At 43.3% G+C, this 27,478-nt stretch overlaps 1 protein-coding gene across 7 annotated transcripts in view; it reads left to right on the forward strand.

Annotated features, from left to right (window-relative positions):
* The window catches only part of DISP1 (dispatched RND transporter family member 1), a 180,913-nt gene that overhangs the window by 109,809 nt on the left and 43,626 nt on the right, over nt 1-27,478 (forward strand). For 6 of the 7 annotated variants that reach the window (XM_075925248.1, XM_075925250.1, XM_006115598.4 and 3 more), the window contains one exon: nt 11,990-12,529. In XM_075925248.1, coding sequence (XP_075781363.1) covers nt 12,021-12,529 — 509 coding nt within the window. In that variant the 5' untranslated portion in view covers nt 11,990-12,020. Of the gene's footprint in view, nt 1-11,989; nt 12,530-27,478 lie in introns of those variants that run through there. The other variant, XM_075925251.1, reaches the window with a different exon arrangement.

Raw genomic sequence — 27,478 nt, forward strand, 5'->3', positions numbered from 1 at the left:
AGAATGTTATAATTGATCCATCTAGTTCTGTTGTGAAAAAATGCACAAATCCCAGACAAATGGAAAATATATTGGCTCAGTACCATCAAACATCCATAACACAATGCTAACATTCATAAGTATTAAACATTTAACACGGATATACTCAACTGTGTTAAAAAGACTATCACGTGTTTAAAAGTTAGTGTTTTAAAGGTTGCTGTGAATTTTGTATAAATAATTACTACTGAATAAAAACTGAAAAGATGTTTCTTCTTACAGAGATGGTAAGTTTTTAAAGTAGACATTTATTAAGTAAATGAACAGTGCTCTACATGTTGAGAAGGCAGACTTGTTTTTTTTGTTACCTTCTAGTACCTTTTCTCAACTAAATAATGAAAGCTTTTCCAGGATGAGCTAATGGCTTACAAGCAAAATAAATAACCAACAATCAGGAAATTAGAGAAACAAGCTGCCACATATTGTGAGCGCACAAAAATAAGTTTACAGAGAATTTTAAAAATGTCCTTCTGTGAGCCAAAAACAGATCAACAATCATGAAGCATTTAAAAGTAAAAGCTTTGGAACAAAAACTGCCTTGATAGAGTCTGCCATGAAAGCCACTATAAACAAACAGTAGGCACCACCTGTTACTTTTATGAATTTAGGTGGTAGTGGGAGGAGCAAAGGCAAAAATAACTGAAGTGGGTGAAAGGCCTCTTCAAAATTGGTGTGCACCAATTTTTACAGTAAATGGAGTCTTGGAAGGATGTACCTGAGTTTATAGATTTAAGAACAAGTGCACACTTGCATATTAAAAAATCTGTAGTATTATGGGACTTAGATCCATTACTGTTTCTTCTGGAGGTAAACGAATGGATAGCTATGGTGTTGTTAAATATTGCTCAATCCTTATAAATGTGTCCCTTCTTACAAAACTTAGAATTAATTTTTTTTCAGATAAACTTTTGGCGTTGAGAGAGACTTTCATCTCAGCAAGTGTCATGCTTACTATCAGAATCATCATGTGTTCTTAAACATAACAAAAACAGTGCTGATGGGCTATTTGTCTGGAGACTGGATGGTAGTCTGAGCTTTATCCTGCCCAACATTTTAAAAGGAATGAGTCATTATAAACTAGTTTAGGGTCTGTTCTTCGGTGCTAGGCATAGATTTGGGATATAATTTTTCTTAAATGGTTAAATAAACTAATTAGCTGTTTCCTAGCTATCATTTACATCAATCTCTGTACCAGATGACTGGAGGATAGCTAATGTAATGCCAATTAAAAAAAAAAGCAGCTCCAGAGGCAATCTTGGCAGTTAGAGGCCAGTTAGCCTAATTTTAGTACTATACAGAAGAACAGAATTATCAAACACAAATGAACAGGATATGTTGTGGAAGAGTCAACATGGCTTTTATTAAGGGAAATCATGACTCACTAATAGATTAGAAAAAAAACAACAAATGGTATTACGATTCTTTGAGGGTGTTAACAAACCTGGACAAGGGTGATTCAGTAGATATATAGAGTACTTGGACGTTAAGAGAGCTTTCAACAAGGTCATTCAGCAAAGGCTTTATGCAAACTAAGCAGTCATGGGATGAGAGGGAAGGACCTTTCATGGATCAGTAATTGGTTAGATGGAAGATAAAAAACAAAGGTTAGGAATAAATTCAGTTTTCACAGTGAAGAGGGGTAAATAGCAGGGTCTGCCAAGAATCTGTCCTGGGACCAGTGCTGTTCAATATAGTCATAAGTGATCTGGGAAAAGTAGTAAACAGTGAGGTGGCAAAGTTTACAGACAATACAAAATCACTCAAGATAGTTAAGTTCAAAGCTGCCTAAAAGGAGTTGTAAAGGGATCTCTCAAAACTATCTCTCAAATGCACTACTTGATCTGAGGAAGTGGGTCTGGCCCACGAAAGCTCATCATCTAATAAACCATCTTGTTAGTCTTTAAAGTGCTACATAGTCCTGTATTTTGTTTCAAAACTAGGTGACTGGAAACAAAACGGTAGATGAATTTCAATGTTAAGTGCAAAGTAGTGAACATTGGAAAGCAATGCCAACTATGCATACAAAATGATGGGTTCTAAAGTAGCTGTTACCACTTAAGAAAAATCTTGGAGTCATTGTGTGTAGTTCTCTGAAAACATCTGCTCAATGTGAAGCAACAGGGTCAACAAAAAAGTTAGGAAGTAGCAGGAAAGAGATAAGAAGACAAAGTATAAAGCCATTGTATAAATCCACAAATGTTCACATTTTGAATACTGGATGTATTTCTGTGTGCCCCATCTCTAAAAGATATATTGGAATTGGAACTGATGCAAAGAACAGCAACAAAAGTGATTAAGGATACAAAATAGTTTCCCTAGGATGGGGTGGGCAATAACATCCCAATGGTTCACTAACCCCTAATGGGCCGTTGCCACTATATTTACCTGCATGGCCACAGTACCAGTGATCGAGAGGTAGGGATGTCAGTGTTAAACAGCAAACGTCCCCCTTACCAGGCGATGCTTATTGCTTACCGGTTAATGAGCGGCTCAGCTGGGCTGGAGTAGCCCCCCCACCTGACACAGGTAGGGGGACTGCTCCAGCCCATCTAGGGCTCGACACACGGAGCTATGGACAGGGGTCGCAGCTGAGCTAGAGCAGCTCCTTCCTGCGTATGGTGAAGTATAATGGGCCTGGCTGGAGCAGCCCCCCACCAATGGTGCAGCAGGCCCAGCCTCTTCCTTAGCAGTCCCAGCTTGTGTTGGGCCGGGCCTGGCCTGGCCAGGCCACAGCAGTCCACTGTGCCACAGGCCCAGCCAGACTGGAGCAGCCCCCCCACCCATGCCATGGGTAGGGGGCTGGGGTCTGCTCCGTCTGGACTGGAGCCTGTTTAAGTGGTTAGCCAGTTAAACATAACATTTAACTGGTGAACTGATTAACAGGATTTTGTTTCTAATCATAGCTCCCATTGGCCGCGGATCACTGTTCCCAGCCAGTGGGAGCAGTGGGAAGCAGCACGGACCAGGATGCTGTTTCCCATGGCTTCCATTGGCTGGGGGTGGCAATCTGCAGCCAGTGGGAGCTGTGATGACCAGTACTTGCGGCCGTGCAGGTAAATATAAGTGGTGGGAGCCTGCCAGGGGCTAACCTTAGCAGATCAGATCTGGCCTGTGTGTTGGTAGTTGCCCGTGCATGCCCTAGGAAGAGAAATGAGAGAGACTGGGTACTGTATATTTTTTAAAAGAGCAGACTAAAGGGGAATCTGACAGAGGTCTATAAAATAATTTGGGGGGTAGAGAAAGTTAATAAGGAAGTACCCCTTCATATAACTGAAAAACCTAGGGTCACCCATTTAAATTAATAGGAGTAGATTTAAAACACACATAAGGAAAAGTTATTTTTTCACACATCACCCAGTCAACTGTTGAAACTTTTGTTTCCAGGAGGTGTTATGAAGCCCAAAAGTATGTCTGGGTTCAGGTAAATAAATTAAATAAGTTCTTGAAAGATAGGCCCATCAGTGGCTATTAGCAAAGATAGTTAAGTATGCAAGCCATGGTCTGGGTGTTCTTAAGGTTCTGACTGCCAGAAGCTGAGACTGGATGACAGGGAATGATTCTTTTGATATTTGTCCTGTTTTGTCCATTCCCTGTAAAGAATCTGGCCTCACACACTATCAAAAGAAAGGATACTGGGTTAGCTGGACCATTGGTGTGGCCCAATATAGCTATTCTCAACCTCTTAGAAAGATCCATAAATGATCTGTGCTTTCCCAAATTTCCACTATGTCATTCACATTTGAATTTGCACTTCTGTCATTCTCAGCTGCAAGCATTATTAGTCCAGATGGTATTTCTTGAACTAATGTTTTTTTAAGCCTGTGGGTTTTTTAACAAACTTTAAAGTAATGAAAATTCTTTCAAGTGCAGCCAAAGTAACAGGTGAAGTTAATCCAAGTCTAAATGAAACATAGAAGTTAAGGAATACCAAATCCTACATGTTTTTAACATCTTTAAGTATTAGGTACTTACTGAAGGCCTTACAACCCAGGTGGCAGAAAGGTGAGCTGGGTAAGCATTGTTCAATATTAACTCTGCAAATGAGAGGACTCGCACATAAAACTGTCATTATATAACATCGCCTTTCTATGGTGTAGTAGCTTCCAGATAAGACAGTACTCCAAACTATTGGCCTTGGTTGCATCACTGAAGTGCCTGCCTTTTCTCAGCAATTTACATTGTTAAGTATACAATAGTTAAAGACATTTGTAGGCAAAGTTTCTACATCGGGGTGGGTTTTAATGGGGGCCACTCCAAGATTTTGGTAAGTGGTCAAAAGCCGCACTTCTATGGAGCTGGTGCGGAGTCTGGGACGGTGAGTGGGGTGGAGAAGGGAGATTAGGATAGAGGACTGAGGTGCAGGAGAGGGTATGGGGTCTGAGAGGGAGTTTGAGTAAAGGAAGGGGTTATGATCTTGGGCAGGAGTTTGGGATCCAGCGTGCAGGAGAGGATTCTAGCCTGCGGGAGTGGTGTAGAAGTGAATAAAGGGTCTGGGAGGGAGTTGTGACTGGGGGGGAGGGGGAGAAATACCGAAGGTTTGGGTTGTGACCTGCGGCAGGAAGTTGGGGAGAGAGTAGCTGGGATACCAGAGGTAGGCTCTGGCTTGGGAGGTGCTTACTGAGACAGGCTCCAGGCCTGTCTGCTTGGCTGGCTGCACCATGTGGCTCATCTCCAACAATGGGAGGAGGGAGTGAGGGTGGGCAGAGGCTTAGCTCGCTGCCCTTACCTCCAGCAAAATTTCTCAGCTCCTATTGGCCAGGATTTTTGTTATGGGAGTGGGGACAGTACACACAGCTTTCCCTTCCCTCCCCAGTGTCCAGAGCAATTAGCAGCCAGTGGTGATTAGCATGCTGTTCAGTAAGGATGCTGGCTGGGCCCACCACACCGCAGTTGGTGTTCAGTGGCACTGTGGGTGGTTAACTGGTTAAACTATAGTTTAACGGGTTAACATATTACATAGGACTTTACATTCCTACCACCTGGTACTCCCATCAGCAATTTAAAGGGCCCAGACCGTGAGCTCTGAGCCCCAGGGCAGATGCCTCCTTTTGCCCTGCCCCCAGTGGCAGGCCTGGCTGCATGCTACATATGCAGCGTTGCCCGCTCTAACAGTGACTTCCATCCTCAAGCTGGCCCCAGGCCATCTCTAAGAGGATGGGGCTCTGTACACCCCAGCCCTTGCGCCACTTCTTTCTGCCCCTGCTTCCTTCCCTCCCCCAAGCAATGTGCAAGGGGCTGGGCACCAGCCGAAGAGGCCAGACCAGGGTGGGCAATAATTTTTGCCTGGGGGCCGCTTCAAAATTTTTTAAAGGAGCCCCGGGGCCACCCTGAAAGGGGTGGGGCCTAAACAGGAAGGGACAGGGCTACCCACCCCCAGACCATAATTGGTCTGGGGGATGGGGGAGCCCTTTTGCCCCCCCTTCCCACTAGGCACCTATGCCCTGGAAGAGGCTTAGCACGCTCCCCCACCCCCAGGCCAATCCGGGCCTGGGGGCAGGGGAGCGCGGGAAGCCTCCTCCCACCCTGCAAGGAGCACCTGGCACTTTTGAAGTGCCTCAGGCTCCTCGCAGGGCCGGGGCAGGGCAAAGGAAGCTTCATGTGGCTCCCCCGACCTTGATTGGCCTGGGGGCGGGGAAGCGTGCAAAGCCTTCTCCACTCTCCCCCCATCCTGCAAGCAGCGCATAATTGGCCTGGGGGCAGGGGGAGCAGCAGTGCCTCTGTGCGCCGGATCCACCCACTTGGTGAGCCAAGTGAGGCCTTTTTGCCCATCACTAGGTCAGACCCACCCTGGCACTCACCAGGGGTGGAGGGAAGTGGAGAGACCTGGCTCCAGCCCACTGAGCTCTGTTGGTTCCCATCTGCATTGTTCGAGGGAGGGAGTTTGTGGGAATGGGTGGGACCATTCAGCCATAGTGGGAGGCTGAGCATCATAGCAGGGAGCCAGGTTATTCTGCTCCTCCCCTCACCCCCGCTACTGCCATTAGGGATGTAAGAGACTAATTGAGTCACTACTCGACTATCGCTACTCTCCCCCCGCCCCGCCCTGCCCTCCCCCCCGCCACCTCTATCAGAAGCAGCAAGTGGGGGGATCAGGAGCTGGTGCTGGGGGCAGCCAGCTTAAAAACTGGTTCCCCCTCGCTCCATCTCCATGGGGGAAAAGAGGGTGGGGGTGGTTCAAGGGAAGCAGAGGTGCAGTGGGGGACCAGGTGCAAGCCAGGGCTCAGCTGTCCCCGCTCATTCCCAGTCCCAAATGGTGTGCCTCTGCCTTTTAAATATAGTAAGAGCCAGGAGGCTTTTACTACATTTAAAAGGCATAGCTGCAGCAGGGCTAGCTCCCCGGGGCTGAGAGCTAAACCTACTGTAGCTCTGTGGTTTCCCCCCTTATCAACTAATTGGTGAATGGAAATTACATCAACTGCTTGATTAGCTGATTAAACACAATTTAACTTCCTCAACTGCCACTGGTGGGAGTGTGGGTTTGCCTGACCTGTTGTTTCCCTGCCTGGCTACTGTGCTCCTGCCCCAATCTCCTCAGCTCTTGCACTCTCAGCCCTTGTGCACAGATACCCTTCCCAGAAAGCGCCCCTCTCCGCAGGTGACTGAATAAAGCACCTAAAGTGCTTGGGATGATGCTGGATTTGTGTGTCCTATCTACTATATATTTTAGAGAATTTGTACATCTGTGAGTCCAATTGTTCAAGAACTCCTCCTAAACCAGGGATCAGCAATCTTTTCAAACCAAAGAGCCAAACTATATAAAAATTCAGAACAAGTGGTCGTCAAAGCCATATAAGAATGTGCATTTGCATGACTAAAAATATACAACTTAATATTATTAATTGACATGATGAAGAATAAATGAAATATACTCACAGACTTTATTTAATGGGGCTTCTGCTGCTGCATCTTTTCACACATTTCTTTGAAGTTTACATTGTAACTGGTCAAATCCAGCTTCATGCATGCCTTCAGGCTGTCTTCTGTCAATCTTATGGCAGGGGTTGAAGATGTGGGAGTGCAGGAGTCTAGGTTGGAGTGTGTGAAGGGCTCAGAGCAGGGAGTTTTGGATGTTGGTGTATGATGGGCTCAGGGCACAAGGTTGGGGTGTGAGGGGTATTATGTCAGGGGTCTGGGGATGTGGGGTGAAAGGGGCTCAAGGCAGGGGGTTCAGGTGTATGATGTGCTATGGTTTGGGTGTGGGTGTGTGTGTGCGTGCGCGCGCAGGAGTATTATGACACTGCAGCCAGATGGGGCTGAGCCCCAATTGGGGGCTTTTTGGTCAGGATTCATTTTTAAGTAAAGTAAAATATTGTCAAACACAAAAGGTTTCAACATTGTCTTTATTTATGGCAGAAGTGGGGAACCTTTTTTGGGATGGGGGCCACTGAGTTTGGGTGAAAGAAGCAGTTATGACCTGAGGCACGGGATTGGGGTGCAGGAGTTTGGATTGTGACCCAGGGCACGGGGTTACAGTGCAAGGGTTTGGATGTGACCTAGGGCCGAGGGGATTGTGATCTGGGGCAGGAGATTGGGGTGCTGGTCTGGGAAAGGACATGGGCTTAGGAGGGTGCAGAGAGTTTGTCTTACGTGGAATAGGGGATAGGAGTGGGGAAGCTGAGGGCTGGGGACAGAGGAAGGGAGGGGCTGGGGTGCCAGAGGCAGGCTCTGGCTGGGAGACTTACCAGTGAGACTCCAGCACACCAGCCCAGCATGTTTCTCAGGAGCCTATCCTGCCCCCTCACAGGCTGCAGAGCTGAGGGGAGGTGGGATTGGTGCTTCGCACACTGCCTGTTCTTGAAACAGGAAGTTCCCATTGGCCAGAAACCAGCTAATGGGATTGTGTTGGGGGTGGGACCAGCTGTGACGCACCACTCCCTCCTCTCCCCTCCTGGGCTCACAAGTTTGTGAAAAACAAAAGCAGCCCAGCAGCTGTTTTTCTGGGCAATGTGCAGGGGCAGGGCAAGCAAGGGAGTCAGGGAGGGGGGCTCTGCTGCATCCGCAGGCCACATTGTTTTGCCAAGGCCTGGTATAGTGCCAATGCGGACTCCTTGCTGAGGGTAAAACAAGGGGTTTGGGCTTGAGCTTTAAAAGAGCCATATATGGCTCCCTAGTGAGCCATATATGGCTCTATCCTAAACAGTAAGAGCTAGGATCACCAAATTTGGTAGTCAGCTTCCTCTTATAACTTAAAGCATGCTCAGGGTTTGGTTGAGAACAATGGGATGTGCATGGAATGTGATTTTTCTCATCAAAAGGAAAGGAAGGGGTGTGATAGCAGTGACCGTTTTATTCACAAATGACCCTAGGGGGGCAGCAAATGCCCCAGCCCTGCGAAGCAGCTGCTCACCGTGCCATGCAGTCCCCGCTACTCCAAGCAGCCCTGGGGGGAGCAGCTGCCCACCTTCCTTCCCCGGGCTCACTTTGAATATACTTTCATAGCCATTCATCTGGAATAATTATTAGTGACATCATATAAATACTTGTTGTTTCATCTTTTCAAACTTAATTTTCAAGTATCATGATTCTGATCAAAAGTAAGATTAAAAATACTTTGGGACTTTACTGATACAAAACTTGTCTCAAAATCAGTTCCTCAAGAAGTGTTCTTATTTTCATTGGTATATGCCAGGGGTGGCCAACCCATTAAATGAAGAGAGACAAAACAGCAGCAGAAAAAATGCAGAGAGCCACACCAGAATTGTTGAGCAAAAAAAAAGCTGCCCCTTTAAAAACCACGGGTTAGGCTTTTTGGCCACATCAGGCTCCTTTTGGCCGATGCCATCTTGCCACACCGGCCGGACAGCTCCCCTGCACCCAGGGAGCCGGGGGCCGTTTGTAGGGGCACATGGGGTGGCTTCGTGAGCCGTGAGGGAGGCTTCGCAAGCCGCACTTTCAGAGGTGAAGAGCCGCATGAGGGCTCGTGAGCTGTGGGTTGGCCACCCCTGGTATATGTTAATAATGTGTTGTGCTTTAAGACCAAAACCCAATAGCTGTCATCTAGTTGAAGTCTATGGTTATCTGGTATTCATGCACACCTTGCTGTATTATTGATAGCACTAGTAAATACTTTAGAACTCTTGCAAGCCAACCATGCAAGCCAACCAAAGGTACAATTTCCTCAAGCAATGATCCAGTGCGCCATAATTTTCTGTTCATGACTAATTAACAATGTCATCCTATCAGTAATATCCATGAATAAGCAAATATAAGCACACAAAAATTCCTAAAAATGCTGCCAGACAACTCAATAAGAGCATTCTTTTTCTGGATGTTAAGTCCCCTTTAATAGCCTCTTTGGAGCTACCATGCAGCTCAGGAGAAAACCAGGCTGTTTAAACATAGCAGTATTTCATATAACTAATGTCTTGTCAAACTGAGACAAGCTTTAGCAGCCCTTCAATTTACTCTTCTATGCTTGGTGAAATGTCTTTTTAAAAGGCTTGACTTGTTTGGAGCAGGGGAGGGAATCTTTAGAAAGTATTTGAGGAATTGGACTTTTCTTACTATTATTTAGAGTTAACTTCACAAACACCTGGCTCTGCTTATGATTCATAACAAATAGCATGATCAGAGATTACATTTTCCTTTAGTTTTGGAAGTTGAGGGTTCAGAAGGAAAAGATCTGAGATGCAACACCAGGGGTTGCCATGGGCAGCATTCCATTGTGCAAAAGCATTTTCTAGTTGATATCAGTTGTTCAACTAATTAAATAGCTCATCTGGCTGGACATTCTTAGCACTCTGAATGCTCAGTAGCAGTATAGGAAAAGAAGACTAGTTACACTTTCTTGCTTATCTTTTATTTTTCATCTGTGTGATGTATCTTCCTGCAAACTCTTAAGGCTATGTCTGCACTAGGGATTTTAGTGCATAGTAGTTTAAATGATTAACCAGTAAGCCCAGGCTTATTGATTAATTGAAATGACTATACCCTCCCGCCCTTGCTGCTTCTGTATCAGAGGCAACAAAAGGGCGGGGGGGGGGGGGAGGAGGGAGGTGGGAGCAGGAGAGCTGTCTCTCTGCCCATGCTGGTTCCTGTGGAGCCCCTTGCTGTCTCTTCTCCCCCCCCCCATCCCCTGCTGCCTCGCACAGAGATAGCAGCATGTCAGGCAGGTGGGAGCTGGTACTCCGGGAAGCTGGCTTAAAAGCTGGCTCCCCATGAACACTGGATCTCGTGGAGCCACCTGCCCCCTGCTTCCTCCTACACTGCTTCCTCTTTTATCTGGGGGAGGAGGGTAAGCCGATACTCCTGGAAAGCGAGCTTTTAAACTGGCTGGCTGCATGGGTTCGCTCTGCAGCGCTGCCTGTCCCCTTTGCTGCCTCCCACAGAAACAGTACAGGGAGCAGGCGGGAGCCAGAGCTTGGGGAAAGCTGGTTTAAAAGTGCTCGGGCTCCCCGCGGATAGGGGCTGCTGCCACCTCGCAATGATATACATTATTTCAGACATCTACGGGGACTTCTAGGTGGCAAACTAAAGTGTTTTGATTTCTTTAAATAGTCTTTAAAAAGAATCTCTTCAGAATATTTATATGCTTGGTTTTCAATGGTTATTGGTTGATGTGAGGAGAGGGCAGAAACTCTAACCACCAAGTTGATTACTCCTAAATGCTGGCTGCCATGCAGTCTTGTCTCTCTCACTAACTGTTCAAGGGGTCAGCAAACTCCAGTGCATGGTTTTGATGGTTAATTTTCATTTACGTGGAAGTCTGTTTTTATTAATAGTACTTTTTCAGTTCATCTGTATACTGACTAGAGTGAGTCTTTTCCAGCCAGTTCAGGGGTGCACCACTGCTTCTCAACCACGAGCTGGCTGTAGACCAGAGGCAGCCAGAGTGTGTGTTCCTTTGAATTATATATTTTGGTCTGGTCACTCAATGTGTAACCTTTAACTTGGGTTTTGGTTGAACGAGTAAAAGGACTTTGAAACAGCCACACAGATGCCTATATCTCACTTCTTACTAGTGCCCTTTTTCTAGAGCAAATTCGTCCTGCTCTCTGCCTCAGTTCTGTATGCAATGGGAGACAAGATTTGGGGAACCCAGAGTTCAGCTCTTGAAGAGCTGTCTATGCGCTTGTCTGCAGGGAAGTGGAGGGTATGTTGGGTCTGGCATCAAAAAGACAGCAAAGGTTGTGTGGCCTTCCTGGAAGCTGGCCATAGAAGCTACACCATCCCTAAGAGCCCACTTGCAAAAAGCATTCAGTTTTCATTTTTTGCTTTAAAAACTTTAACCTAGTGGCTCCTAGCTAAGAGACTGTTGTTTGAGCTGTTTCCTGCTGAATTAGCTAAGGCTTTGTGCCTGTGGTTGCTACATAGGACTTTGAAGACAGTTGTTTTCTTATTTAGGGAAGAGTAGAAGTTAGATCAAATCATTTTTACACTCTAGCTATCCTGTTGACTAAACTCCCAAAAGGTGATTTATTATGCCCCACTTTAGCTTTTTAAAATCTGATATTTTTAATCGCTACTATAATCCCTGCCCCCCATCTATTGTGGTATTTATTGTAATCTTATCAGGCTTTAACTTTGTCTCATTTATTCTGTTGCCCAATAATAATTTCTTACTGATGTAATAACTAGGTTTTTAAAATGTAAGATCTCCTTTTCAGAGAAGTTGTCCTTGATTCTTGGAAAGCAGCTTATTTTTTTCATTCAAGAAATGTACAGCAATGATATACTCTGGAGAAACAAAACTATGTTCTGAAGTATACTGCTAAACTGAATCCTTAGGCCACAGCAGTACAGTTACATCCCCTAGCAGAAGGCCCATGCTATTTAATGTAGGCAAAAGTTCATCTATTCTTGGATCTAGTTGCATGGATTGTTCTTATGTGATGGAGTTATAGTTGTGGGACTAGGACCTTACCATTTTCAATTTAAACTGTTTTGATTTTTTTGAACACTGGAAAAAATGATGCCTCCTGCTAACTTTGGTTTATTTAATTTTCTCTAGTGACACGACCGGTCCATCTAGAAGTCGGGGTATGGCTATGAATAATGGCAATAATGATTTTGTGGTCCTGAGTAATGGCAACATCCTCTCCAGTGCCACCAGTCCCAGTATCCTTTCAGCAACTGATGGAGGCATTGCAGCCCAACACCTCCCCTCCAAAGAGACGCCAAGAACTAAAGTGAGTCCAAATGGATGCCTGCAACTTAATGGTACAATCAAACCATCCTTCCTGCCTTTAGACAACCAAAGAACTCAACAGATGTTGACACAATCTTGTCACTCTTGCCCATACCATCATCCTTTAAGTAGCCATAATAAACAGCAAGAATGTCATTCGCTGACTGGGAGCACACCTCCACCTCCTCTGACTTCCTGCTGCCTGCAGCCCCATACTGAATATTCAGCATCTATCTGCCAAAAACATACACCTATGTATCAGACCACCTGCTGTCTTCAACCCTCCCCATCATTCTGCCTTCATCATCAATGGCCTGACCATTTTCAACATCAGTCAGTTCAACAACATATAGCCAGTGTAAGGTGAGTGGAATGGATTTTCTTTGGTGTTCAGTATGCAATTAATTCTATCTGTATTTGGTTTCCCTTATTTCTGTAAAAAGTGAAGGTCAAAACGGAGAGTGAATTAAATCTTTTAAACATACCGTTTTGCAGGCAATATGAAAATCGGATGCATACCCACCTAACTGCATGCGAACTGTGTGTATTATGTTCAGGAAGTCCCTGGGTTACGTACAAGATAGGGACTGTAGGTTTTGTTCTTAAGTTGAATCTGTATGTAAGTCGGAACTGGCGTCCAGATTCAGCCGCTGTTGAAACTGACCAGTGGCTGACTACAGGAAGCCCGAGGCAGAGTTGCTCTGCCCCAGCAGACCAGGGAGATGCGGGCGGGGGACCGAGACGCACCGGGGTCCCGCGTCCTCCGCGGCTTTGCTCCCCGTCTCCCTGGTCTGCGGATCTCCAGCAGACCAGGGAGACGGGCAGCAAACCCCGTTCGTAACTGCGGATCCGACATAAGTCGGATCCGCGTAACTCGGGGACTGCCTGTACTTTATCTTTATTTCATTCTTTGAACCTGGGGGTTTACTGTCCGGGGGAACTAATTCAAGTCAAGAACATTTATGTAGTGTAGGAGAACTGCTGTTTTTTCATTCCACAGTCACATCCTCCTCTGAGTTGTTTAGGTTATCTGAAAGTCATGTAGTTCTTCATGTTAAAAGCTACTTCTCTTTGCTAGCCAGTTCTTGGTCTTCTAAAAGAGCAGATACTGATAGTTTTATCAGAATTATGAGAACTATGCAGTCAGCTGAGACAAAAGAGAACAGATGGCAAATAGGCTGGAATCATTCATTCATTCATTCATTCATTATTTCTCTTACCTGATTTTTTTTATTTGTTTGTTTGGATCTCAAAGTGAGATTCTTTACCAGGAACTAAGCCTCCTGAATCAATTAATTCAATGTTTTTTAGACTTCAGATCAGGGTGGGGAACCTTTTTTGTGTCGGGGATGCTGACCCACAGAAAAATGAGTCTTGGGCTGCACACAAGTGGGAAGCAAAAACACACAAAAAAAACCCCAAACCCTGACTGGGAAGCAGAAAAGACACTCCTCGCATTTCCCTCACACAACAGAGCCTGGCGGAGGGAGGCAGCTAGTAGATTGTGCCCCAGCCCCACTTAGGGTATGTCTAGACTACATGCCTCTGTCGCTAGAGGCATGTAGATTAGGCTACCAGACATAGTAAAATGAAGCGGCGATTTAAATAATCGCCGCTTCATTTAAATTTACATGGCTGCCGCGCTGAGCCGACAAACAGCTGATCAGCTGTTTGTCGGCACAGCGCGATAGTCTGGACGCGCGGGTGTCAACATCAAAGGTATTTGTCGACCACCCAGGTAAGCCTCCTGGGATGAGGTTTACCTGGGTGGTCGACAAATACATTTGATGTCGACACCCGTGCGTCCAGACTATCGCGCTGAGCGGACAAACAGCTGATTAGCTGTTTGTCGGCTCAGCGCGGCAGCCATGTAAATTTAAATGAAGCGGCGATTATTTAAATCGCCGCTTCATTTTACTATGTCTGATAGTCTAATCTACATGCCTCTAGCGACAGAGGCATGTAGTCTAGACATACCCAGAGGGATGGCAGGGGAGCTGACGCACAAGTGAAGGCTCCTCAAAGTTAGGGGGGAGCCCCAAGCCTTGGGCTGGATCCAGGCAAGCCGGGGGCTGCGTTTTGGCTCCCGGGCCATAGGTTCCTCATCCCTGCTTTAGATAGATAGTAGCTATTAAAATGAGAGCAGTTTCATTAGGATGCTTTTTGTTCAAAGCACATCTCCCTACAGAAGTCAGTGGCACCTGTGAGTGCTCAGCAATTTTACCAGTGAGGTCCACTTGTCTCAAATTGGACACCCTGAAAGTGAGGAAAAACTGTGAAAAGTATGGCTCAAGTGACTTGCCAGTCATTACATAGAGACTTTGTAGAGTGAGGGATACAAAACCTGTTTTCCGAGTACAACCATGCGTTATGGAGCAAATCTTGTTCCTTCCTTTATAGCTATATAGCACCACAGATACAGATGAAAGATTGCTGCTTTGGCCCAACACCTACAGATTTAAGGGAACTCAGTTTAGCACTTGAATTTTCTGAATATGGGATCACTTCAGACTAGTGATTCTCAGTCTTCATTAAAAGCTGGTTTCTTGGTGTGGTTGAAAACTATCCAGCGTTCCTGGATGTGAAGAAAACTTTGCAAATATAAATAGCTCCAGCAATGAGGCTTACTACATTTATTCTAGGCAGACCTGGCAAAGAGTCCTAGTGTTAAAGTTGCCTAATAGTTTTCATTATAAAACCCTATTTTCTGTTTTTACAATGTCAGACTAATCAGGTTCAAATTCTCTGTGTTTTGTATCTGCCCCAGGTTGAATTTTTGTTTGTTTGCTTGCTTGTAAGTTTCAACAAAAATAGTTCAGCCATTTCTGTGAATGACATTTAGGAAGAATGTTTCACCAACATTAGATTCTTACAACTATTGGACAAACATCTCTATGCTTTAGAATAGGTGTTGGCAGTCATTAGATCAGTGTTTCTCAACCAGTGGTATGAGTACCCTTAGGGGTACTTGAGAGAAGTCTGGGGGGTACCTCAACACAACTGAAATTTTGAGAGAACTGAATTAAGTGTTAAGTTTTACAGCGCTTTATTATTTTTGTATTTTTTACACCCAAAAATTTCATTGTGTCCAGCTACAATTAAGTTATTTAAACAAATATGTTGCAATGGTAGAAAAAAAATTTGTCAAACTGTGGGTACTTATAATGTTTTTAAAGGGGGTACTTTATAAAAAAAGGTTGAGAAACACTGTATTAGATGAGTTCTCCCTAGGTTCAAAGAGGTGGCTTTCTTTCTCCCTTTAAAAAGCCATTCAATTTGACTCTGCTCTAACACTCAGGACAAACTTAAACAACAAATAGTCTTGGAGTATGTGTCCATACTCCATAGATGTTCGTTAGATAGTAGGTAGCTAGATTCTTAGGGGATTCCATCTGGATTGTGAGTGATCTTGTTGCACAGCTGAATGGAGCCGCCTTTACAATTGTCTCCCAGTTGTCAGGGCCACTCCACGGGCATTAAACTAATAGCAAGAGACCATCTTACTTGTGCACTCAGTGCTAGCCCTTGTTGGAGCCCAGATGTAGACCGCGAGGAGGAAGTTTCTGGCAGAGTGGATGGGGTGTGGAGACAAGGGCAGAACATATCCTCTCCAGAGTCAGAACAGAGTCCAGGATTTCTGGATCCCGATAGTACTCCATTGCCAAGCAAATACTTATGCACTGGCAAAGTATATGGATAGCCCTCCCTCCAAAGTTGGTTCATATAAAAGGATAATAGTGCATTGATACTTCCAGTTAGTAAGGCTGTCCAAAATATTTGTTAAAATAAATGTCATTCGTTTTTCAATCAAAACAAATGTTTTGGTGGAAAATGTATGTTTTGGTCTACATGAAAAACCAGAAAGCAAAATTGTGGGAGTAAAAATATGCATTTTAGTGCAGAAGTTTTCTGATTTTGAAAATATTTTTTAATAATTATTTTCCAAACAAATTGGTTTTGATTTTTTCATCAGCTTTGTGATAAATTTCCAAGAGGAAAAGAACACTTTTCAAATTTCCATGCATTAATTAAGAAATTTTTTTCACCCATTTTACCACTTCACTCTGGGAGAAGTATGTGGGCCCAAACTTGTTCGATGACCCAAGTGACAGCTAGTAAAATTCCACCTAATGAGTTTTTCTGTTTTTAAGCTTAAAATTCACATACCAAAAAACTCTTATGTTATTTTAATATAAGGTTTAAAGTCAACTACTGCACTTTTAAGAAATATCAAAATGAAGGTGGCTTGTGCTGCAACCTTGATTTGTTGTCTTCATGTGTTTGTATGATATAGTCTTAGGCTTCATCTACACTGCCAGTTTTTCCGGCAAAATATGCTAATGAGGCTTGATCTCATTAGCATATTTTCTGCCGTTTCTTTTTGCGCCAAGGGGTTTTTGTGCAAAAAGCAGTGTGGACTCTAATTAAAAAAAAAAAAATGCAAAAACCCCATTTTGCGTAGTATCCTTATACCTGTCCCAGAGAGGCATAAGGATATTACGCAAAAAAAGGATTTTGTGCAAAAAGGAAATGTCCACAAAAAGAAAAGGTAGAAAATACGCTAATGAGATTGTGACTTATGCTAATGAATCCCTCATTAGCGTATTTTCTGCTGGAAAAAACTGGCAGTGTAGACAAAGCCTTAGTGCATGGGTTCCCAAACTGGGGGATGTGAAGATGTGAAGAAATTCCAGGGGGAGTGCAAGGCGACCTAACTTCCCCCTGTCCCCATATCAAGTTTTGCTGCCCCGCTCAGTTCCTTCTTCTTCAGGAAGAAAAGAGATGATCTTGTGGTTTGGGCAGTTGAATGCTGCCCATGAGAACTTACTGTCTGAAATGGATATCACAAGTTTTCTTACATATTGTGATGCAGTGATTTTTTTCAAGTAAAATTTGATCAATTTACAAATAAAGATGCATTTTAGTGGCTACTTAAAAAAAACAACAAATAGTCTAGTAGCACTTAAAAGACTAACACAACATAAAGAAGGTATCATGAGCTTTTGTGGGCACAAATGGCTACATCAGAGATCTTAAGGCAAGCTATCTCTTGTACCTCATCATCAGAAATCAAAGTTCTTTGGGGGTAAATTTCAGAATAAATTGATACACTTGTTCAATCATTGTGCCAGCATTGAGGTTTAATTACTGCAAATAACGATAGAATTGACCTTGCAATTAGTTAATCGTAGCAGATGCTAGATAAAGTTCTGTCAATGTTGGGGGTTTTCTTTTCATCATTATATGAAAACATTCCAGACATTGTTTCCACGCACTTCATTCCTTTTATAGGGAGCACGATTCTTAGACAGAGGATGTTTTGTAGCTCTGCTAATAGGTGGTCAGACTCTGAATTTCTCTGGCTTCTTCCAAGAGCTCCTTTCTCTTAGCCAGACATCTTTGAAAATCATCTTATTGTCACTCAGGTTTAATTTAGGTGAGGTGTCTGAGGCTGGATGCTGTGCTGAGAACTGAGGAGATACTCCCCACATAAGAGCTATGTTCTCATAATTATTTGAGGTGTGATCCCTCACTCCTACCTCTTTCTGATCCAGGGTCATTTAGGTGCTGATCTCCTATGTATTGTGACATGATGGGTGGGCATGGTTGCACTTAAGGGAAAAGCTTACCATAATAGAGTGTTCTCAATAATGCTGTTGACAAGAGAAGTGCTAGTTCACTGCCTCCACTACAAATGGCTTCATCTAGCCATTCAAGAGTGAGGATTGATCCCTGTGACCTTGCTTGTGAAGATGCTTGAAGAAGAGAACAGTTGTCCAGTTTACTGTTTATGGTCTTTGTAGTGTTGGACATCAGATAACATTGAACATAAAAGGAGTTGAGTCTTTTAAGTTAGTGCCATTTTTACATACTTTAATCAGCAGGATTTTTTGAAGTTTAGTTTCTTTTCCAGAGATGTTTCTTCATGCACTGATTTGGAACTCAGTCAGTTTTATGATATCTCTGTGTTTTGACAGTATCTTTAAATGCAAATTTTCTACATTTAATTATATATAATGTGTAATCAAGGTAGCTTTCATTGTTGTTCTTCAGTTGTATAAATATGTATTCAGGCATTTGTTGTGGAGCTGGAGAAGAAAATGCATCATATGGAAAGACACTTTGCACAATTTTTTTCACTAAAATGTTAAGCTATAAGCAAGTAACCAATTATTTCAGTTTGGATGGTTGTCATGTTTTTCAAGCCTAAAACATAACATTTGTCAGTGACCTAATCTTAAAAGAATTAAGGGCTGGTATATCGCTGTGGATTAAAGTGTATAAAGAAGAGCAATTGAAATAATGCACTGTTTTTCTCGCCTTTTAAACTGAACTGGGTTGCCATGTTTATAACATGTTCAGCTTACATTTTGTAATTTGACTACATTGGTAATATATCTACACTTAACAAGAACTGTTCGTATGAATACAGTCAAAATAATATATTTTGAATAACTTTTAAAATCTCATTTTTATAGTCTTTGTACAGCTTTAAGACATACATTTCTTTCATATCACTAAATACCTGTAGATGAAGGCTGCTTTTGGGGGTGGAGGTTGCTGCTAATTTGGGTGGGGAAAACCTTGGCTCATAATGCGAGTGGACTAAATTTGGTGGTAGCAGGCAGTGTTCCCTCTAAGATTTTCCATTCTTGGCTGGGTTGAATTTTCTTTTGGGCAGGTTGAAGTTTCTTATGAACAACACCAATATTGAGGTTGTGTGTGGATGTGGACCCACCAGTACAAACAAAAACCGTAGATATAAATATATATTTTAAATAATCCATAGATATGGAAGAAAATATCTTAAAACAAGGGATAATTAAAAAGGAACAATGTTTATAATTTAATATGAAATCAAATAAAAAGAAAATTAACACTACCCTTGGCTGAAGAAGTGGGTTGTGCCCACGAAAGCTCATGATACTATTTATATATTTTTGTTAGCCTAAGGTACCACAGGACCATTGTTTTTTAAGTTTCTTTAGTTACGAACTAACACAGTTACTCCTCTGAGACCTTGGAGTACCTGTATCATCATCCTTTCTAACAGACAGATGCATGTTGCAAGATCTTGTAAGTAGACCCAGGGTTGTGAGTTCAATCCTTGCGGAGGCCGTTTAGGAATTTGGGGCAAAAATTCATCAGGGATAGTACTTGGTCCTGCTGTGAAGGCAGGGGACTGGACTCAATGACCTTTCAAGGTCCCTTCCAGTTCTAGGAGATAGGCAACTCCATTATTATATATTATAAGTAAGGGTATAGCCTACAAAACACTTCTGAATCAGACTTGCTACTTCTGACTCATAAGAGCTAGAACTCTACCAGATAGCAATGATCTGGATTTAATGCAATACAGTTTACCATGTATTAATTAGTAACACAGGATTTTAAAAAATCATTAAGATTAGAAATTTAGATATCTGCAACACTCAAAACAAATTCTGTTTAAAAGAACCTTTTCCTTTCTTACCTTAAGCCATTAACACAGGGCTGGGCAATAATTTTCGATTGGGGGAGGGGAGGAGACTCCACAAATTTGGTAAGTGGTTGACATCTGCACTTTTCCATTATATTAATGGAGGAGGTGCAGGAGTCTGGGATGGAGGTTGGGTGCAGAAGGGATTTTGGAGGAAGGGATTGGAGCGTGGGATCTGGGAGGGAGTTTGGATGAAGTAGAGGATCATGATCTGAGGTAACGGACTGGGGTGAGGAAGAGGTGCAGGGCCTGGAAGGAGATTTGGGCTATGACCAGGGATAGCGGATTGGGGTGCAAGATCTGAGAGGGGCTTGTCACCTGAGGGGTGTAGGAGGGGATGCAGTGTCTGGGAAAGTGTATGGAGGATAGAGCTTAGGGGTGCTAAAAGTTTGGGATAGGAGGGCAGAAGGGGGGCAGAGGGTTGGGGGAGGGAGGGAGGAGCTGGGTGCCAGGGAGAGGCTCTGACTGAGACACCTTACCTGGCTTCCCCTGTATGTGCTCAGGGGAGCTTGCAGGAGCTATGATTATTGTTCTGAACCGAATGCCCCGCCCCAGCTGATCAGCTGAGCTCCCTGCCTGCGTGGGGAGATTTGAATCTCTGCGCAGGGCTAAGAAAAGGGCTGCGTGCCTGCATGGGTGCACAGCTTACAGGGAACCTTGGTGATAGGGTATAATACATAGAAGAATTGTTTGCTGCAAAGTCCACAGTTATAAAAGTAGATGAGAGAGATCAATTGTTAGGTCTAATAACACTGATCATGGCCTTTTAACAAATCAAACCTCTGAGATTAGAAAATCTTGGGTAAGAGATGGCAGATGTCTTCAATGCTAAATTAATTGAGAACATAGTTAATTCAAAAGTATTCTTAACCCTTTTGCCATGAGCAGACTATCTCAATGTAAAATAGCAGGGATTTCACAGATGCTAAAAGCCATCTGCTCAAATATTAGAATTAAATTATGCAGACATTACATTTTACTTTCAAACAGATGTTTTCTAAACTTTATTTGTAGAGAGTGTCTTACAGTTTATTTTTAGGTTGTTCTTGAAGGTTTTCTATCCTCTCTTCCCTTTCAAACACCCCTATATCTATGGTGACCATATGGCCCCAAAAATCCGGGACTGTCCCGATTTTTAATGTTTTGTTGGGGTGTCCTGAAAACCCCCAGTTTTGTCCCGGAAAAAGGTCCCTTACTGCTTCTCCTCCTCCTCCTCCCCTCCCTGGGAGAGGAGTCAGGGATGTTTCTGGGACTTCCCTGCGGCTGGGGATCCAGCCATTAGAGGAGGCGAGGCGGGAGACTCTGCCTCTGAGGAGCATGGAAAAGCCAAGTAAGTGGCTGGGTTGGTGAGAGGTGAGCAGTCCGGTGAAGAGCGCCCCCGCCCTTCCCCTCACGGCCCGGCTAGGTGGGTAGGGGTGGAGAGTGGCCTCCCTGCGGCCTGGCTGGGGGGCGTGGAGAGCAGCCCCCCTCGCGACCTGGCTGGGTGGAGGGGGATGAAGAGCGCGCTCTGCCCCCCGCTCCGCAGCCCGGCTGGGCAGAGGGAGGAGAAGAGCGGCTGCCCCCCCCCGCAGCCTGGCTGGAAGGGGGCATCCAGAGAGCAGTTGGAGGGGGTCTGGAAGGCAGCCTGGTGGGGGCCAGAAAGCGGGGGTGGGGAGCATCTGCCCCCTGAGCCCTTCCTGCATGCTCCCCCTTGGCCAGACACCCTACCTCCAGCTATGTCTACATTGTAGGGTTTTTCTGGATATTGGAGGTATTCCGGAAAAACCCTGCCGCATCCAGAGAATGCATTTGCTCGTCCATGGAAAAAAAAAATGGAAGAGCAAACTGCTCTTTTGTGGAGCCCTGTATTTGTAGCTTCTAGACGGGGCCAAATGGCAGAAAAGCCTCTTCCAGAAAAGCAATCGGAAAAAGCTATGCAAATTGCGGAGTGCAATTTGTGTAGCTTTTTTGGGAAAAAAAACTTGATAGAGTAGACCGAGCCCAAGTCCACTCCTATATCTGCCGTTCCTCCTGCACCCTCCTTCTTTGCCACACACTGCACCCTCCCTTATGCTTGTGCCTTCCCCCTAGCCAGACACCCTTATTCCCAGCCTGTTTCTGCACCCTACGTGCCACCCATAGCTTGCAATCTCTGCCTCTTCTGCTCCCCCCCCCCACCTCTGTCCCAGATCCTGCTCCCCAGCCCTATCCCATTCTCTGGCAGCCCTGTCACACATACTAAACCCCTCATTTTTGTCCCCAACCCAGAACCTAAGGGGCTCCATAAAATCTATCAGAAAAGTTGGGGTTGGAACCCCAGAGAAATGAGGTGTCTCAGTTGGGGGCCACCTTGGTGCGGGTTGGGGGGGTTGGGAGTTCTTTTTTCTTACTTCTGTGGTCCCCAACTGACTTTTCTGTGGCTCAGTGGCCCCAACCCAAAAAATGTTCCCCACAACTGCCATCAATAAAAAATCTAAACTTAGAAAGCAACAAATGGTCTGGTGGCACTTTAAAGACTAATAAAACATGTAGATGGTATCATGCGTTTTTGTGGGCTGTGCCCACGAAAGCTCATGATACCATCTACATGTTTTGTTAGTCTTTAAAGTGCCACCAGACTAAAGTTTATCCTGCACAGACTAACTCAGCTACCCCTCTGAAGCTGATAAATAAAGAAAACATTGAAACCTTTTGTTAGACATACATTAATATTTTATTTTATTTAAAATGAAGTTTGATAAGCATCTGTTCAATAATTTAAATTAAATCATTCCCCCTAGCTGCAGCACTAGAAAAATGGCTCCAGTGAAATGATGTAATAAACGGTGAGTTTCCGTTAGTCAGTGGTGGTCCTTGGAAGGGTTTACATTGGCCTGTGGACCCCCTGGCTCAACAAAGTTGAGTCACTGGCCTCTCCCCCCAAGAGACCTCCCCAGGCTCCCTGTTTCTCTAGAAGAGAGATCTGGTCTGTTACCACACTAGTGAAATCATCTCATTAGGGATGTAAATTCCTATTCATCAGTTAACCGGTTAAGGTTACATCACACTGGGGCTGCCACCGGCTCCCAGCCCCTTCCAGAGCAGCCCTTGTCCATAGCAAGCTGGACTCCCCATGGAGAGAGGCTGCTCTGGACACTGGCACAGTCGTGCCTGTGGGGCACCCAAGTTCCCTAGAGACTGGCTGATATGGATGAGCACAATCCCTGTCTGCAGCAGGCCCACTGTGAGCCTGGAGCAGCCCCCTTCCTGAAGCAGGTGGAGAGCTGCTCCAGCCCCCTCTGATTACCAGTTAATTGGAATCTGTAGGCAGCATCCATTAAGAGGACTATGGAAGTTAGTTGTGATAGTTCTGGACGATTGCCAGGCTCTGAGTCAAATGTGGCTGCATCGACACTGCAAAGTAATAGGTTTTAGATCCTAGATCTCATCTTGAATCGAGGTTAGACCCCTAGCATTGCAGTGTCATGGGACCCTAGGTCGGGACCCTGGGTTAATGCAATTGCAGGGTAGTTGCATGGGACTTGATTCTATGGGGCCCAAATCCATCCCTATAAGTAGAGGATGGTAGGAGGATTTCTTAGGGGGGTTCATGACACCCTTTACTTCTGGTCATGTGTTCATCTTGACCCAGGAAATATTACCCAGAGGTGGGACTTCCTGTGGCAGGAGGGTGGGGCCTAAGGAGCCAGGGGCATGGTTAATAGTTTCAGGGGGCATGGCCAAGATGTCCCTATTTTTGGTTCAGAAAATATGGTCACCGTACCTATACCCCAAGAACCGTAACTAAGGCTGAGAGAGGCAGAGCCTGGGGATACTGGCAGTTCTCAAATTGTAATAAAACTTAGTGCTTAGAACAGTGACAGGTCACAATCCTCTTGTTTTTAGCTGCTTCTCTAGCTGACCAGTGTCCTTACCACAAAGAAGCAGATAGAAACAAGGGGCAGGAACCATTATTAGGGTATGTCTACAGTTGCACTTGATCAATAAAACTTTCGTCATCTACACGTGCTTAACCCTCTCCCCCTCCCCCATGAGTGATAAAGTTTTGCCACAGCAAGGGAAAGTGTGAAAGGAACGCTGTCCTGGCAACAAAGCAAATCCCTCATAGGGTGAAATTTTGTTGCCAAAATTGGTTCATGCAAACTGACTTTTAGCAAGAAGGCTGTGTTGACCCAGCCTTGTCACTAAAAGCTTTGTAGTATAAACCCACACTTTGAGTTTGTCCTCCAAAAGGACAAAAGCACTGGTAGGACTGGAGCCACCAGGCAAGTTGGAGAATATGGAGCCCAGCAACACATGCAGGGGGAGAGAGGAAGAACAAAAGGTGATTAAGTTTTCAAACGGAACAAAACACTGCAATAAAAAAAATTAAAAAGACTTTTATTGATTTTTTTGGTACGTTCCCATTTCAGTTATTCACACAGAGCTGATAAACAATATAAATGGAAGAGAGGGGCAAGTGCAAAAATTACCTTTCTTAAAATATAGAATGAACTACGGAAAGCATGATAACCCTACTGTATGCGGCTGCCTTTGGAGCAAAGTTGCTTTACTTTTTATTGCATTCATGTGTTTTGTTTTAACAAGAGACAGCTGTAGTCAAAATACTGAACGACATCCTTGTTAACGTTGGTATTGTTCTTTTAGAATAATCTCTGTTGTGTGATTCAATCTAGAGAACGTCAACCTATAAGTTCAAATGTGGACTGAATAGAGGCAAAGAGGAGGATGTCACAGTGCAGGCAAGAGAACCGTTCCACTTAATCTTCTGTTAATATAACACGCAGGATTGGATCCACAGGGTCACCAATGTTCTTGGCACATCTCCAGAGTAGAGAGAGACTCTGTATCTTCCCAAATCACTTATGTTTTGAATGAAGTTGCAGAAACTCTTGACCACAGCTGATAAACAAATAAAATGTTCTGTGAGTGAATATCATAATGTTAAGGAGACTAATTCATGAGTCTTCATAAAAGTACAATACTACTTTATGGTGTTTCACATATACAAAATATTATACAAACAATTGAGCTTTATACTTCCCTGCAAAGAAAGAAGGTCGTATTCCCATTTTACAGATTTGGAAACTGACACAAGTAGGTAACAGTTTCTCCAAGGTCACATAGTGTTGTCAACCCAAAGCATTCACAAATGAGTCAAGCCACAAAAACTTTATATTGGCTTCAAAGGTGATACTTTTTAACACAATAAATTTGGCTTTCTTTTTATTGTTTTTGAGCCTGTAGCTTTACATCTTTTCTTAGTAACCATGAGTGCTAAACATTTACTTTTTTAATCAAGGCTGAGGTTCTCATCACATGGTTCCAGAAGCAAAAACTTTAATAACGTCACATATTTTGAGAGGAGCTAAAACTTCAGAAATCAGCAACAGTGCAGATGTAGCTCATCAGTGGCAAAGCTGTTCATATTTTAAGTAAGATTATAATATACCACTTCACATAGATACATAAAGTGCTAACAAAGTGTAAATGTTTTCAGACTTATCATTCATTTTCTGTTGCAAAGGTAATGTTCAGTCAATTTAAGTCCACTTTTAAAAACTATTGTGGGGTCACTGGTTTATGTCTTGAGTTCTGGGAGCTAGGTTCTGCTATATCTCAGAGCTTTGTGCCATACGCCTCTCTGAACTGCATTTTCCAAATGCTTTAATACAGTTGTCCTTTTAATGCATGCCTTTTATAAAAAGTGTTTTATAAAAATGAGTGGCTGAAAAGTTGTGAGCTAGGGATGGAATATTTTTTAGCTGCCTCCTATTCGTTTTACAGTTTGCTGCTAGTAACTTGGCAGATAGCTGACAACCAGAAAGAAATAAAAAGCTCTTGTTTTTTAAAAAGCCTTTTTTAAAAGAGTGGAAAGGTTTGCCAAATACCAAGTCTTAATAACATGACTTTGTTATGAAACAGCTCCCTTCTCAATTCCAGGAAAAGGGTATTTGTTATCTCGTACATTCCTCAAGTGCTTGCAGAGCTGCTATATATTATATTTAAGAAGAAATTACTGACTTTTAAGATTTTAGGAGGTTATTTCTCACGTCAGCAATATTTAAAAACTGCTTCAAAATACTTTTATGGTGAATCTCATTTTAAAAAAACATTTTGCATACTTTCAAACACTTTTCAATATAAACATCTTTCATTTACAACATATTTCACACATTTAAAGGTTCCTTTGTTTTAATTTTTATGTTGAGGTATAAACTTTTTCTATACAGTGTTTGTGCATAAACCATAATAAAGATTTCTGAGACAGACTTAGAACAATAAACCTTGCTATAAAACTAAAATAATAAATGTTTCCAAAAGTAATTACTTATTCAGATCACCCTTGATAGGGTGGTTCTGATTTGTTTTATCAACGTTCAAACTGCTAAATGGCAATTCTGCTGTTCAGTTACTTTGCTTTTAATACTTAGTGATGTGATGTCCATCCACAAACACACTAACATTTCACAGACTGTACCAATAATTGCTGCACAGTAATCTACAGGGCAATGATAAAGCATTCCCAGTCCCTTCCATCTCTTTATTTTCAAGGGGAAAGGATTGCTTCACACACACTTGTGGACTTATTTCTGAGTTCCCAGGGCGGTTGGAAAACCAGTGTTGGGAGATCAGCAGCCTCAATTTAACCAGCTCTTTTCTCCATCCAGGAAACGCATTGTTCCATGGAATACCTAAGCTGGGACTTCCATAGGGAAGGTATAGTGACACCAACTGGGTTTACCAAATCTGGATTCTGTCCTCTTGTGCAAATGGAAGAAAAGAACTGTCCCTCTGACTGAAATTTCAGGTTGACTCTGCTTTCTTCTCCAAAAGTGACTGATCTTTTAGTGTCAGTTTGTTTGCCTCAGTTTTTAGTCTTCAGTCTGACTTGCCTTTTATAAATTAGTCATACTCTGTCTTAATTCAGTGGGCTTCTTATGGCTTTATTAACAGATATTCGTAGGTCCCATGATGATAAATATTGTACATAAGTTGCTTCTGAAAACAATGTTCTGCATTTTCCATTAGACACTTGCACAGAGCTTCAGGCAATGGGATAACATTCAGAGACTACAATGAAAAAAAAGGGGGTGGGAAGCAGCTCATAATTAAAAACTTGACAAAATTAAAATAGTTTTGATCTGCGCAGACTAAGTAGTCCTAAATAGTCTTAAAACACTGATTAATTAAGCAATCTAATGATTTTTTTCAGGCTTTTAAATCAGACTAATTAAGCACTGCTGTCTGTCTAGACTTCAGATTGCTTTGAGCTAAGAGTCTATGCAATAGCAAAAAGAACTTCTAAGATTCCTGCTTTGGTCTGTGTGTTGCAGAATACCAGAGTCTTATGGTCTTTTGACCTTTAGAACCTGGGGCTTCTAAATGCCAGTGTTTGAAAATAAATTTCCCATGCCCTGGATCCCTCACCTTTCAGTGAACAACAGAGTAGTTAGTACTTAACTAGTGATCTGCCAAGCCTTTGAACTATAGTCTTCAGAAGAGATAATTAAGAGATAATAGAAGAGGAGTGGCAAACAGCTTAACAAGTCCTTCCTTGTTTACTATATTGGCAGGAAAAAAGCATCAAGGGTGCTCCCCTGTAATAGAATGGTCTGATGGTTAGTGGCTGGAACAACTTAAAAAATTTGCATACTTTGCATACTTTGTGTGTGAAAGCCTTAAAGTGCATGCAGAACAAGAAAATATAGCAGTTTAAAATTAAAAGTGGTGGAATTTTTTTTGGCCAAATATTTTGTCTGTTTTTATTCTCTGGACCAAAAAAGCTGTCATGTAGCACTTTAAAGACTAACAAGATGGTTTATTATACAATAATAAACGATCTTGTTAGA

Source organism: Pelodiscus sinensis, chromosome 3, assembly GCF_049634645.1.
Source record: "Pelodiscus sinensis isolate JC-2024 chromosome 3, ASM4963464v1, whole genome shotgun sequence".
NCBI classification, from domain to species: Eukaryota; Metazoa; Chordata; order Testudines; family Trionychidae; genus Pelodiscus; species Pelodiscus sinensis.